General features: G+C 38.6%; 1 protein-coding gene across 7 annotated transcripts in view; it reads right to left on the bottom strand.

Moving 5' to 3' along the window:
* Positions 1–16,132, bottom strand: part of fat1a (FAT atypical cadherin 1a) — a 207,104-nt gene that overhangs the window by 55,677 nt on the left and 135,295 nt on the right. For all 7 annotated transcript variants that reach the window (XM_043689861.1, XM_043689872.1, XM_043689853.1 and 4 more), the window contains exons 10-13: positions 10,316–14,386; positions 4,950–5,146; positions 1,903–2,056; positions 1,260–1,493 (exon numbers count right to left, since the gene is read on the bottom strand). In XM_043689861.1, coding sequence (XP_043545796.1) covers positions 1,260–1,493; positions 1,903–2,056; positions 4,950–5,146; positions 10,316–14,386 — 4,656 coding nt within the window. The remainder of the gene's footprint in view (positions 1–1,259; positions 1,494–1,902; positions 2,057–4,949; positions 5,147–10,315; positions 14,387–16,132) is intronic.

Raw genomic sequence — 16,132 nt, forward strand, 5'->3', positions numbered from 1 at the left:
TCTATTGTTCAAAATTTTGAGACACCTTACAGGGTAATTCGTGATAGAATGGACACTTTTCAAGGTCAAAATTCATATGGTTCAGTTCAACTGAAGCATTACTTCCTTCTATTTCTATTCATATTGCTTACAAATGGCTAAACTTTACACTCATGTAGCACTTGTGCATTATCTTTCAGTGATATATGCACTTGGACAGATAAATCTTTGGTCCTCTTCAGTTCCTCCCTATTAAGAAAATCTGGGTTTTTTTGGGATCCTCTTTTCCCACATTGAACGCAATCTGTCTATTCAACATGTCTGTCAATTCCTACGTTTACTGTGCACCTTAAGTTAATGTCAGCTAAATTCCCAATGAAGGGCTTATTGCCTGAAACATCAACTCTCCTGCTCCTTGGATGCTGCCTGACCTGCTGTGCTTTTCCACACCCAAGACTCCGTTCTCCAGCATCTGCAGTCCTCTGTTTCTCCTTGGAGGAGGAAGGGCCCAATAAGGGAATTAGACTCAGTAATAAGTCAGTTGAGAGCACATCAGAATTTAATGGTGGTTCAAGTATTTAACTGGAATCGCATGGCTATCCTGTGATCCTGATGACTACCAGCAAACCCGGTCAGGGAGGAAACTGAAAACCAGCACCTTGCTCCCCCCTCTCTGTAATTTCCTGTCTGATGACTCCTTTTCCAAAAAGGAAATTCCCATTCATCTGATGCTCAGGCTGGGCCCTGGTGCAATACTGGCATCAAACAATACTCCTGACTGGCTGGCAGTTCTATGGGACAAAATTTCCATCCCGCTTGGTCTTGAATGCGTGGACAATCAGATGCCAGTCCATTAATTACCTTGTAACATTTAAGTTGCATCAGGATTCTCCAATGGAAACAACTTCCCCACTCATTCTCCAACAGGGGTTGGGCAGGGCTTGACTATTGCTTTATATCCCAGTCGACAATTGTAATTAATGTAGTCTTGTCACATTTCAAAACAAAAATGTATAACTTTCCATTTACATAAATATACAGCTGTATTAAAACATTATTTAAAAATATGCCATTAATTTTGACAAATCATTAAGTTTCTTTGTTTGAAGATTACTGCATTAAGTTCCTGTGACTATATCTATTTACAATACTGGGAGGTTGCACTCCCCTTTTCTAAATGGAACTTTCATTGTACAATACATCCGGAAATAGATTTGCTTAGTTTTCTACAACTGCATTCTAACATGATTGGTTATTAATATTATTGGACCACATCCTACCTGTATCTGCATCAGTGGCTTGAACTCTTGTTAACAGTGTCTTATTAGCTGTGTTTTCAAAGACAGATACAGTGTATGGATCAGCTGAGAACACTGGTGCATTATCATTCACATCCTCCAGTATTATCACAACATCAGCCTGGCAGAAGCGACCTCCTCCATCAGTGGCTTTCATCAATAGGTTATAAACTGCTTGCTCTTCACGATCGAGTGGAGCTAATGTTTTCAATTCACCTAAGTATTTAATTTAAATTCAAGTTAGATGCTAAAATTATCAGTTGACAAATTTTACATTTTCTTGATATTAGCACTTGATTTTCATCTGGCTTTCAACAGATTTTAGAACTCAATAACTGTTCAGTCTATTTTCTCTAGCCATCCTAAAAAGCAATACCATTTAACAGATTTTCATTATGTACCCAATAGTCCATTAGCTTTTGGCATGGATGTCAATTTCTTTTCATTCAACAATCTTAATTAATTTTCTGGAGGGAGATTAAAAGTAACAAATTAATTCAACTGTGGGTGAAATACATTTTAAAGCAAATGTTGGAAAGTTTGTTACAATTTATGAAGTGTATCAATCTTGTAAAATGAACGGAAGTATCACATCTTATGACACAAGAAGTGTAAATATCCTCACCGGTGTCTGGATCTAGTCTGAATTTCTCCGAACCAGTTCCATGGAGGGTGTAAGTGATTTCAGCATTTGAACGAATATCTGCGTCTTCAGCCAGCACCACAAGAATTAGTTTGCCAGAAGGAACATCCTCTGCAATTGTCTCAGTGTATAGTGTCTAAAAAGGAAAATAACATTCTACTCAGCAGTTTTCATTTAATTTCACCCACAAACCTTGAAATAACTGGCAGATGATGGAGCCATCGAAGAAAAATGCTGCTGCAGTTTCTCACACTATTTTAAGGATCCACTATTACCAGTCAAAATCTTTCAAACCTCCTCCTACACCAAATCAGCTTTGCTTGATCATTTGCCGCTTATTACTGATGGAACAAGATTGACAGATAGTAATTTATTACATCTCGTAAACCAATTCTCACCATTTGATGATTACTGTCCCTAATACAATGGTTCTAAAGATCTTGTACTTCAATAAGAATGTCTAATACCATTTAATCTTCCACAGCATCACACATGGCAAATTTAAACTGAGTGCAAGCTTCAGGTCAAATGGCATTGAACAGTTAGGGATAATAGGATTAAAATGGCATTCAAATCCTACTTAAAGTCATACACCTTCTGGGAGAAACTGAGGACTGCAGATGCTGGAGAACAGAATCAAGAGTGGGGTGCTGGAACAGCACAGATCAGGTAGTATCTGAGGAGGAAAATCGGGTTTACAGCCCTTCATCAGCTATTATACACATTCGGTCCTAGTTGTTCATAATTTTATGATGATTTTTATAATTAAAGTTGCTAAGTAAATACAACTTGTTGCAGTAGGTGTTCCTAAAGAAATAATTGCATTGATTAGAGAAAGGGTATAATCACCAAATCATAAATCTAGATTGATTACGCAAGGTGTAAATGTGAATGCTGGTATTTATAATGAAGCAAGTTGACAAGAAGTGGATGTAGTCATAATATAAAAATGATATTGTCAATTAAGAAATGTTATGATTTGACAGTTGCAATCATACAACACTAATTGGTGGAGACAGATTTTTTAACATAGATAAATATTAAATAATCCACTAGAAAAGGAAATTAAAAACAAATCTGGATTTGAGTTGCTCACTGACCTTTTGTTGAATTGAGAGGTTGATTTCAACAAAGCTAAGTGGGTACCGCGCTGCCGTTCAATATTTGATTCCAGCCTCAGGCAACTGCCTGTATGGTGTGGGCACATTCTCCCCATTCTGTGTGGGTTTCCTCCGGGTGCTCCGGTTTCCTCCCACATTCCAAATGGGTGCAGGTCAGGTGAATTGGCCATGCTAATTTGCCCATGGTGTTCAAGGGTGTGTAGGTTAGGTGCATTAGTCAGGGGAAAATGTAGGGTAATAGGGTAGTGGAATGGGTCTGGATGAGTTACAATTTGGAAAGTTGGTGTGGAGTTGGTGGGCTAAATGGCCTGTTTCCACACTGTAGGGATTTTGTGAATCTACGAATTAAAGCAAGATTATTTAAACCTTTTATACATCACCTATAGAGTATTGTGTACCATTTGGGAACTACCTTCTATAGGACTTGGTGGATTGGAGCAGGATTTAGAAGTGATGGCTATTTCATTCAGTACTTGAAATTGCAAGAGTTGGTCTAATTTTTCAATGAGGAAAATGGCCAAGAAGCATTGAAGCTATAAGAGCTGGTGAATCTGAGAGAAAATATTTTTGTATACTGAGATAAAATTAATGGAGCCTCAAAAAGAGATTCTTTTCATGGATATGGTGAATCAGACATTCAGAGAAAGCATTATGACTTAATTAATATATTTAAAGCAGAGTTGAAGATATACCAGGTAAGGAAGAAGATGCAAATTGATGAAACAGTGTAAACAATGGACTTAAAGGGGGGAATGGCCTTTCTGCTGTACCTTGTTTTCCCAATTAGAACACAAATATGAGAATGTGGCCCGTTAGGCACAAGATTGATCAATGCTCATCAAACTTTGGTCATAGAAACAAGGAAAAAAATATCATGTCATTCGATGGTTTGGCAGAATAATGTGCCTATAGCCTTGGTGCAACACTGTACTTTCTAATTCCCACCACCATCGTACAGGTAACAATACACATAACTGAAGTTTTGTATAACAAACATCCAGCATCACTAGGCATACTGAAGTGCCAAAGTTTAAATGGTCAGAACAAAAGTTGTCTTTTATCGCATTCCCTTTAAGAATTCAATAGGCATAGGAACCTGACTTGCATATTAAAGGAGCTGAAGGCATGTTCCATCTGGAGAATAAAAGTCATCTAAGCCATTTTGATGTCCAGTCGACTTCTGGTACTGGCACAACAGATTACAATGCATACATTGCATTTCTAACTCAGATTTAAGACAAGAAAAACCGGGTGTCCTGATACCAATGTTAATTTCAGATCTCCAGCACCCCTGGTTCTTTGTTTATGTCATGATGCAATTTATCCTCTGAATACAGAGGTAAACAAACACTAAGCAAGATTTTGACCAAAACAAATCTGTCAAATATATAACAGGCAAACTTCCACCAGGAGAGAAACAGTGCAGCAGAGTCATTTTGAGGGATAAAAACAATCTTTAGACTGGAGCTGTGACTCATTCTTCACAGAAGTAAAAGAGATGTGGAGGGATTACATTGGTCAAGAAGCTACAAGAAATACAATTCTTATAAATCTGCTCTCTGTAGCTTAGGTCATCTAACTTAAAATACATGAAGAGTAAAAAATGCATAAGAATGTTTTGAAAATCTGTTTTTATCAAGTGTGCCATCAGCTTTTCATGAATCCTATCCAGCATTTTGTTTATGGACATAATCACAACTGAGCAACACCATCTGTTTGATACTATGAATTGAGTCACTAAGCCAGGTAAATGTCATGTGACCTTTTAAAGAGCTTGTGTAGCTCCCTTCATTGCAATTACCAAACATACAGTAATTTCAAAAATTCTTAAGGTTCAAACTTACATTAAGAATTTTAAAAAATTATATATTAATTGCTTGCAATAATTTCTGCACATCCAACACTCACCTTCTCGCAAGTAGGACTGTTATCATTTGCATCAAGGACTTTAACCTCTACTACAGCTTTAGCCACTAATGTCCCATCAGTCGCTGTAATGTTCAGAAGGTAATGGTCTTTCTTCTCTCTATCCAAAGGTTTTCTGACATAAACCTTCCATTCATTTTGAATGTGCTCAATTGCATATTGTCCCAGAGGATCTCCTCCTGAAAATTAATTTAAAATTGGCAGTTATGAGCATACTATCACATCAAAGGGAGTAGTATTAACTGCTGTGTAATCATCGATACCTCTATTGGTCAATAGTTTGAACCATTTCGAAAACATTTCTGAACATGTGTGCACCAGCAAATGCTGTCAGTAATCAACTTGGTTAGATTACAATAGACATTAAAGGCGTGGTTGTTCTAATAAATGAATGTAAGAACTTTATTATGAGATGATAATACTTCGGCTTCTGATAGTCATCCTGTAACTTCTGGGAGTTTGAGCCTAGGTAACAAATTTCAGCAGCTGTTGAATGTGAAGAAATTCATAGTCAAGTCCAAATTATCACTAAAATGTCAACTCATGAGGGTCACTGGACCCAAAACAGTAATTGATTTCCCTGCACAGATGCTGCCTGACCTGCCAAGCTTTTCTAGCAATTTGTTTTTGTTTGATGTACAGCATCTGCATTTCTTCTGCTTTTTATGTCAAGATTAGATTACTTACAGTGTGGAAACAGGCCCTTCGGCCCAACAAGTCCACACCGACCCGCCGAAGCGCAACCCACCCATACCCCTACATTTACCCCTTACCTAACACTACGGGCAATTTAGCATGGCCAATTCACCTGACCCGCACATCTTTGGACTGTGGGAGGAAACCGGAGCACCCGGAGGAAACCCACGCAGACACGGGGAGAACGTGCAAACTCCACACAGTCAGTCGCCTGAGTCGGGAATTGAACCCGGGTCTCTGGCGCTGTGAGGCAGCAGTGCTAACCACTGTGCCACCGTGCTGCCCACTCATGCACTAATTGGAATATGATGAACAGGAGACACGAGGCAGCTATTGGCATTTAGCCCAGAAACAAATCTTTATGTCTGTATTAGAAACAAAACATCACAATTGATACAATTTCAAAGGTGAGCTGTTGCATAGGTTGGGAATTGAGTATAGGTATCTGGTGTACATAGCCAAGTGCTGCATTTAGTTGCATCTTCACCTATTTGTTACTGAAAAAAAGTTCAGTCAACAAAATCTAAGTAGTAAAGACATTTCTACTGCTTAAAGTGGGCTGTAGTGTGCTGGTGATGACATTAAACAAAATTATTTTTAATTGATTTCACATTCCATTTCAACTTGAATGGAAAACAGAGATTGCAATTTTAATGCTGGCTAGTAATTTTAGATGAAAATGTGTTGCTGGAAAAGCGCAGCACGTCAGGCAGCATGCAAGGAGCAGAAGAATCGACATTTCGGGCATAAGCCCTTCTGCAGGAATCCTGAAGAAGGGCTTATGCCTGAAACGTAGATTCTCCTGCTCCTTGGATGCTGCCTGACCTGCTGCGCTTTTGCAGCAACACATTTTCAGCTCTGATCTCCAGCATCTGCAGTCCTCACTTTCTCCTAGTAATTTTAGATTCCAACTTCCATCTCAGTGGAGAACGAAAGCAAAATAAACTCTCCTTCCCAAGTTTTGATTGTGGGCTTAGGCTGTAATATTAAAATAAAATATAGCAGAGAATCACTTATAGCACGGCTGTACACCATGAAAAGCATTTGAAAGTTCAGTTTATCTGGTCAAATTCTTATAAGAACAGTTCTTGGTACGTGGTTTAACTGATAGCACATGCAAACAAAGTTTGTTTCCCAACAAGGCTTTCTGTAAAAAAAAATCAATTACAGTCTATTAGTAACTCCCACTCTGCCTCAATCATGTACTTCCCAAGGGTGAGAGCTTCAATAAGCAATCAGAAAAGGCTAACCTTTACAACTTTAAATCCAATTAAACTTATCAGCAGCTAAATACAAAAAGAATTCTGCACAACACAAATACAGAATTTCATTACACCAATAAGAATTATTCTGTATCATTCAAATCAGAATCAATGGAAACTGAAAATGTAAATAACAATTGTTTCCAAACTATCATTTTGGAAACAATTTATACTGCGAGATGAAGAAATCCACTATTATCCAGATATAAGGCTAAATAATTACCCAACAACAATATAACTAGTGGAGAAACTTGTGGAAGGAACAGTTCAACAATCGTTCTGTAAAATATGGCGTTTTGCCAAATTTAAAGTTTACTTTGTTTAATCTAATGCTTCAGAGTCCAAACACAGGCAAAGTTAAATTCCTAACATTCTTCTATTTGGTCACGAACTATCAAGCTGAAAAGTTGTTAAAATCCTTTTTTGGGTACAGGAGTTTCGAATCATGATCTGTCTATACCTGTTCACCTTTGAAGAAAGCAGCAGCCAAACCTGCTGCTGCCTCATTTACTTAACAGTAGTGTTACACTTGCTCCTCAAATGCCATCAGTCCTGTCTTAAATAGAAAGCTTACTCAGTGCAGAGGAGCTATTGCTCATAACACTTTCTGCAAGAGGAGATTATGTAAGAACATAAAAACAGAAGAAACTGGGGTAGACCATTCAGCCCTTCAAATCTGCTCCACTTGTCAATAAAATCATGGCTGATTATATAGCCTCCATTTCACTTCACTGCAGGTTCTCCAGAAACCATGAACATCAGGCCAGACAAAAATCTGTGTTGCTCAGCTGTGCATATATTAAATGACACAGCCTTTATTCCTCTCGGAGGTAGAGTATTCCAAACATGAATCACCCTCAGAAAAAAAATTGCTCCTCTTCACCAGTTTGCAAGGACAGTTTGATACCAACTTACTCCCCTGGATAAGCTGTTAATGAGGATGATTTGAGAATGGTTCTCTTGCTTACTAAATTCTTGTCCTATGAATTACCCCTTCCCCAAACCTCCCTTTCAGATATTCTGCTTACTGGTGCCCAGCAATTGCTCTCTTTCCAGCCACACAAATCACAGGATGGCAGGGGGCAGTGGGTTACCTTCCTCTTTAAATCCTTTCAATGGTCTAGCCTCCACAACTCTCTGGGGTACAGAATTCAGTACCTTTACTACTCTCTGGAAGGAACTCCTTCGTATCTCATTTTTAAATGCATGTCCCTTTATTCGATAACTCTGCCTGCTAGTTTGAGATCCCCCTACGAGTGGAAACATCTCTCACACTTTTCTCATGTTTCAACAAGATCACCCCTCATTTTCCTAAACTCCAATGTAGAAAGGCCTAACTTATTTAGCTGTTTTGGATAAGGTAACCTCTTCATCTCAGGAATCAGCCTGGTACATCTCCTTTTAAGTGCCTCCAATGCCCAAAATATTCTTTCTTACATACAGGGGCCAAAACAGTGGACACTGCTCCAGATACGACCTCAAGTAATGAAAGATTGTGCCCAGTGGGATTCCACAGGGATCAGTTTTGGGGTTGTTGCCATTTGTGGTTAAAAGAAATGATTGAGACTTGAATGCAGGAGAGTTATCAGTAAGTTCACAGACTATACGGAAATTAGTGGGGTGGTTAAAAGTGGATAGACGTAGATCACAGGAGGATGCTGATGGGTTGGTCAGACGAGCTGAGTTGCAAATGGAACTCAATCCACGTAAGTGTGACCAGAACAAACAAGACATAATGAACAGTAAGCCCCGAGCAAGCACAAAGGATAAGCTGACCATAGCGTGCATGTCCACCAGTCCTTTTGACACAGGACAGGTAGATAAAGTGGTTAAGAGGGCATGTGAAATACTCGCGTTTATCAGTTGATGCACAGAGAATAAGTGCAGAAAGATTATGCTGCAATTGTACAAAAGGTTGGTTAGGCCACAGATACAGTACTTTGAGCAGTTCTGGAATCCACACTGTAGAACAGAAGTGTCATAGAGGTGTTTGCATTGAAGAGAGTGCAAAGGAGATTTATCAGAATGTTGCCTGGGCTGGCAATTTTAATTATGAAGGGAGATTGGATAGACTGGAGCTGTTTTCCTTGGAGCAGAGGAGACTGAAGGGGGGACATGATTAAGATGTGTAAATTTGTGAGGGATAGAGACAGGTAGACAGCAAGAAACTTTATCCTTTGCTGGAAGGAACAATGACCAGCAGCATAAATTTAACACGAGGGACAGAAGGTTTAGAGGAGATGTGAGGAAAAATGTTTTTCACCCAGGTGGTGGAAATCTGGAACTCATTGCCTGTCAAGGTGGTTCAGACCGAAACAGTCATAACATTTAAGATGCACACATGATGTCAAGACATACAAGGCTGTGGACCATGTGTTGAAAAATGAGATTAGGTGCTTGTTTTTGATTGGTGCAGACTCGGTAGGCTGAAGGGACTTATTCTGTGCTGTGGACCTCTATGATATTGCAAAACACTCAGCAAATCATGGGCAAGACTATATAAGGTTTTAAAATTATACATACCACATACCATACCTGTACCGTATTAATACTATGCACTATGGATTCAAATTCTGACCCCATGTTAAGTTTAAGTGAAGATCTGAGTGAAACACTGAAGTTTTTGAATACAATCAGAAGTTTTGGATACATGCATGTTCAAACAAAAACTCAGGTATGTCAATTTTTACCTAAAATTTAAAACGCCCGATTACAGAAAACAACTAGTCAAAATTTTAGTGTAAATACTCTGGGATAGATTGTTATGGATTAGACTATTACAGACATGTCTATAAAATTACTAACCACTTATATCATACAAAGCAGAATTGTTTTCCGCCCACTTACATCCTCAAAAACGGGGCTGCTCATAAAATATGTGCCCCAAGTAGGAGGCTAGAGGATGGCCTGAATTTTGGCCTTGGGCCTCACTAGTGCTATCTGGGCAAAGTCATGGGCAGGGTCCGAAGTCTCCTTGCCTCATTGTGTTTTTTTTATATTTGCCATAGAACTTTCTTTTTAAAAAATACACAGGATATTGGTCTCCAAAACTGACTATCTGTACCAGCTTTTCCAACAATAATAAGGATGTAAAATGGGTGAACTTTGAACTAAAAACTACTTGGTTAGAAACTTCAGAACTAGTAAGTATGGTAGAGGTCTGCGGTTTTGCGATTAATGGATTTAAAAAGTTAAGCAACCTTCTGCAGATAAACAAAATGCCATGATTTAGATCTAACAGCAAGGCATGAGAAATATAAATTCGCTAATTTTAACGTCAGCCCTATCAACCGATAAAACATATATAGACATTTTAACAAGTAAATTGTTAACATAAAATGCAGTCATCAAGATCTGCACGAAGTATCTGTACTTTGACAAAGTCCTTACCTGTAATGTAGCAGGTAACTTGTCTATTGACTTCTTCAGTGTCAGCATCTGTTGTACTCAAGATGGCTATCACTCCACCCGGTGGGTCATCTTCACTCACAGTCCCTTTGTAGACTTCAGCGGTAAAGCGTGGAGGATTATCATTGACATCACTAACAGTGACATCCACTACTGAAGTAGTGGACAATTGCACCTTTTCTCCTTGATCAGATGCCACTACTACGATGTTGTACTTCTTCTGCTCCTCATGGTCCAATTCTTTGAGAGTAGTTATCCAACCTGTTTCACTGTTAATGGTGAAGAGTTCCAGTGTATGATCAAGTTCCTGAGATTGAGCTAAACTATAAGTCACCTGACCGTTTGTGCCAGAATCCAGATCTGTCGCTTTTACTTGAATGACTGTGGTTCCTTCAGGTAGGTTTTCCACAACAAAGGCTTCATATGGATTAGAATCAAAAACAGGTGCATTATCATTTTCATCTTTCACTTGAATACGCACATCCACAGAAGAAACTATTTCATATTCCTCGAAGGGATATTGTGCCATGACTGTAATCTGGTACCATTTAGTTGTTTCATGATCAAGTTTCTTTTCAGTTTTTAATCTTCCAGTGTCACGTTCTATGGCGAATATTTGATCCATGTTACTTTCAGGGGTATTACCCTTCACAAGAGTGTATGCTATTTGTTGATCATTTTCTGCTCGAATAATGTCAATCTCAGTCCCAATATTGATTTCTTCAGAGATTGTGAATGTGTAGAAGGGTTCAGGAAATACTGGAAGTGGAACTTCAGGTGGGAGTATTCTAACATAGATGGGAACAAGAGATTCCTGCTGTGGTACTCCACCATCTTTGGCTCTCACAAAGAAAGTATAAAAGTGGTTTTCCAGCCCAACCAGACTCTCTTTGGTACTAATGAGCCCAGAAATTGAATCAATTTGAAGGTTTTCTTCAACACTGTCAGAATCTGCCTCAATGGTGTAGGCAATATCTGCATTACTTCCTTCATCGGCATCTGATGCTACAATCTTAATGACCGAAGATCCCTTCGGAGCGTATGCACCGATGTTTACCATGTACTCTGTAGCTCGGAACTGAGGCACATTATCATTTTCATCAGTAAGTATAACATTGACATTGCAGAAAGCCACTTTACCACCACCATCTTTTGCCATAATACTAATGACAATTACCTTCTCTAATGGGTTCTCACGATCCAATTTCTCTGATGTGAAAATCTTGCCTTTTTGCTCAACAGAAAATTTATCTCTTGCAAAGTCGTTAACAATGTAATAACTTATGTGCCCATATGTGCCAGAGTCTTCATCAGTAGCCCTTACTTCGGTTACCAGGGTACCAACATCTGAATTTTCAGCCAATTCTACCTCATAGCTAGTTTGATCAAAAACAGGATTATGGAAATTAGCAGTAACAATGCTCACCCGAACTTCTGCTGAGCTTCGAAAAACACCATCTGATACAGACACACCAAGGTTGTAAACTGCCTCCAAATTCTGTTTGTGTAAGTTTGCAACTGTAATAATGCCAGATTTACTGTCAATTGCAAAATTCATATGCTCATTGCCTGAGATAATTGAATATTGAAGTTTCTCCACGTCAGACATATCTGCATCAGAGGCTTGAACATGCATTACAAAATGCCCACGAGTTACAGGCTCACGTATGGAGGCTTGGTACAACAGTTCATTAAACAATGGTGGGTTGTCATTCAAATCAGTGATGTGGACAGTTAGAATAATGTCACTAGAAAGTTGAGGTTTTCCACTATCCAGGGCTCTAACAAGGAGATTATACTGCTGAATATGTTCATAATCCAGCATCCGCGCTGTCAAAATGAGGCCACTGGTACTGTCAATGTGAAAATATTCTGAGCTTTTGGTTTCATCTTCTACCAATTGGTAGTAAAGAATTTTATTCATTCCTGAATCTGAATCAGTAGCAATGACCTGAACCACTGACGTACCTACCACAGAAGCCTCAGACAGAGTGGCAGTGTACTTTCTCTCTGTAAACACTGGAGGATTATCATTGACATCTTCTATCACAATATCAACAAATACCTCAGCATGAGATCCAGTCAATGAATCTGTTGCTCTTACCGTTAACTTATAAGCTGGATGCATTTCAAAGTCTAGTGAACTAATCACACTTACAACTCCAGTGTTGAAGTTGATTGTAAACTGATTGAAAGGATCTCCATCTGCGATACTGTAAATGACACGAGGACCTTCTGGACTGTTAGCCTGCACATATACAACAGGAGTATGCAGCTGAATGTCTTCAGGAATTTCAATACTGTAAAATGGTTTTTCAAATACAGGCATGGCTTTATTTATAACAGTGATAGGTACTTCAACTTCTGTTGAAAGTGGTTCCTCTCCTCCATCTTTCGCTGCAACAATAATAACAAACTCCACATTTGATAGGTTGGGTTCAAAACTCTTTTTCAAACATATTGCCCCTGATGGTTCTACCTGAAAATGCTCATGTTCTTTTTTGAGGTAATAGTAAACTTCTCCATTTTTACCAACATCCTTGTCTATGGCAGTGACTTGGCGAATAATGTGACCTACTTCAGCATCAACCTGAACTACAGCATAATAAGGCAAGTTCACAAAAATTGGAGCATTGTCATTAATGTCTTCAACAGTAACTTTCACAACAACATGAGCAACTCTTGATGATTTCTTTTCTTCACTCACTTCAACTACTACATCATATACATCTTGTTCTTCACGATCAAATGGAATTCCTGTAGTCGCAAGAACACCTGAAGTGCGGCTTATTTTAAACTTGCTATCAGGGTTAAGGATATGGTAAAACAATGGTTCATTCATTTCATTGCCCATTGTGGTAATGATGGCTATGGTTTTAATGTCTGTAGAGTTTTCCTTCACCACAGCAGAATATGAGCTTTGCGTGAATTTCAAGTTACTTTCTTGGCTTTCTTTTATACTTACATGTACTGAAGTTGTGCTCGAAAACCTTCCATCACTAGCTCTAACTGTAAGCTCATACCTGCTTCTCAGCTGAGTCACGTTTCTCACTGAAATCAGTCCTGTCTTTGCAGCCATGGAGAACTTCTCACCTATGTTGCCATCAATTATGGAATATATTAGATCTGCATTGGAACTAGAGTCCGCATCTGTGGCATTTACAACAACCACTTTCACTCCTTTATAAGTTGGCACAAGGAGAGACACCTCATACAGATCCTGAACAAATACTGGAGGGCAATCATTTACATCAATCACATGAATGGTAACATTCGCTTCATATTCTGCAAATAACTGTGGATTTCCACTGTCGTGTACTTGCACAGTAAAATGAAAGATGCTAGTCTCCTCATAGTCTAGCTTCAGGACTGCACGAATAGCACCTGTGCTGGAATCAATGGCAAAATATTTCTGAGCAGATGGTTCAGCAATCTGATAAATCAGAAGAGCATTGGATCCTTCATCAGCATCTGTGGCTTGAATTACCAGTGGAGTATTTTTGTCATTCAGAACCACACTGTTGACATATGCAGATTCACTAATGATTCCAATATACTCTGATTGAGTGAAGACTGGCATATTGTCATTTTCATCTTGCACCTGTATTAAAACAGTAATATTGGTCGATAAGCCAGCCATATTCGTGGCTTGAACTGTAAGCCGGTACAAAGCCAATTCTTCATTGTCAAGTGCTTCTTGAATGATTATGACACCTGAGTTAGGGTTAATATTAAATGCACCATCAGTATTTCCATCTTTTATTTCGTAAGTTATTGTTGATTGACTGGATGCAGTTGCCAGGATGACAAAACTGCCAATACTAGCTCCTTCACTTATTTCTGCATAGTACTCTTTTACTGCAAACTTGGGTGCTGCATTATCGGAAACGGTCACGAAGATGCGAACAGAAGTAATTGCACTCATTGGAGGCACTCCTCCATCAGTTGCTTTAACAATAAGTTCATATTGTCTCCGTGTACTACGATCCAGACCTTTTGCTACGATAACAGTACCCAGAACTGGATTAATGGCAAAACTGTTAGCAGCATTTCCTGTAAAGGCAAACATATACATATTATGACAAATTATAATATATACAAATAAAATCATGGTGTGTTCTCTATCTAAAAGTCAGTCCTTGGCTCAGTGTTGTCCTTCCATATCTCTATTCATTTAATATATCAATAATTTGCTTTAATTTTCAAACCATCCAACATCAATATCCTCCATTTTCCTCTTCCTCTTTATTCTTGAAATCTTCCCTCCATAAGATCTCTAACAAAATCTGTTTCTACTTAAAATATGCCCTAGGCAGTTTGTCTGTGTTTTCCTAATTATGTAGGAAAAGCTTTTTTTTTGTTTATTCAGTCTCTACAGCAGTCACCACAACTTGCCACATTTTTTTCTGTCCAGGAAATCCTATTAATGCACATCCAAACTTACATTTCAAAGTTACATGGCAAACTGGCCCCATCCTTCTGCCAGTGTCCATGTCTCACATCCATAAAACAAGACTCCAAATCCAGGTCTCTAAAAGCCATTCTTTGAGCTATTTATTCTGCATTCCTATTCGTAACCACATCTTCTTATTAAATATGGCTCTTCCCATTGCTACCTTTGTCTCATTTCCATGTGTTACCATTATACTTTATTAGCATATGGCTATCAGATAAAATAGGATAGACATATATTTGTAAAGTATACTTTACAAATATCATAGGTAGCACAAGTAAATCATAGGACTATGTCCTGCATCCCAAGATGGCCTGAAATTCTTATGATAAATTGCCTCAGATGATGTTCAGGTGATCACTTAAAACAGGCATCAAGTTCTATCCATCAGTTACAATGGGGCTTAGTGCTTGTTTTACATTTTCTGCAAAAGAAAGGAGTAGGGCTGGGGGTGCAGTATTTGCTCATCGTGATTGCAGGATAATATCTGACATTTCATAATGCCTTTCAAGGACATTCACTAAGAGTTTCTTTGAAGAGTACTGGTGTATCAACCAAATACATGAAGACACCGATGGCAACATGTGTGAGAACAGGACAATGAGTCGTACAAAGTTAAATTTTACAAAGATGCATGACACAAATGCAAAAGGTGTTTCACCATCATTTCCGTACAGACAAATTGGACACCTTAACAATTTTGACAGATGGCAGAGTTTCTGGCAACATTTAACGGTTAAGTACCTACATCGTACTTCCAATAGAGATACTGCATAATCTAATTTCTAGGCATTTTAGTTTTCCTGTCATAGCCAAATGGGATCACAACGTATTATCACCATCAAGTCTATAAGAATTAGAAATGCTTATGATTCTCTGCCCCAAATGTTGTGTTGGAACGGAGGTAGGGAAAACTTAAAAATGGTGGCTGCGACCCAATTCTAGAATTCCTGTCCCCATTCCAACTGTGTGGCAGTTTTGGCTCCTTGGAATAACGAGCCCATACTCAGCAATTGTGTCCTTGCCTATCTCAATGCAGGGACAAAAACTCACACCACTTGGAAATTTGATGGATTCCAACAGAGTTTGGAGGAGACAGTTTACGGCTTCTTAAAGAACTCCTGAACATAGATTTTCTTAAACTGGAGCCAGAAACCTTCTGTCAGCCAAAATTACATAAGTGGTCAACTTCACATGCTATATTTAGGTGAAGGAGTATAATTTAAGTATGTCTTAGTGCAGTGATTGATAACAGAGCTTAGTTCTTAAATATCGAATGAGCATCAAATTGAACAGCAATTTTGTTTTTAAGTGTTCGGATGCGTTAAGGGTACTTTGTGTAGTTG

Source organism: Chiloscyllium plagiosum, chromosome 1, assembly GCF_004010195.1.
Source record: "Chiloscyllium plagiosum isolate BGI_BamShark_2017 chromosome 1, ASM401019v2, whole genome shotgun sequence".
NCBI classification, from domain to species: domain Eukaryota; kingdom Metazoa; phylum Chordata; class Chondrichthyes; order Orectolobiformes; family Hemiscylliidae; genus Chiloscyllium; species Chiloscyllium plagiosum.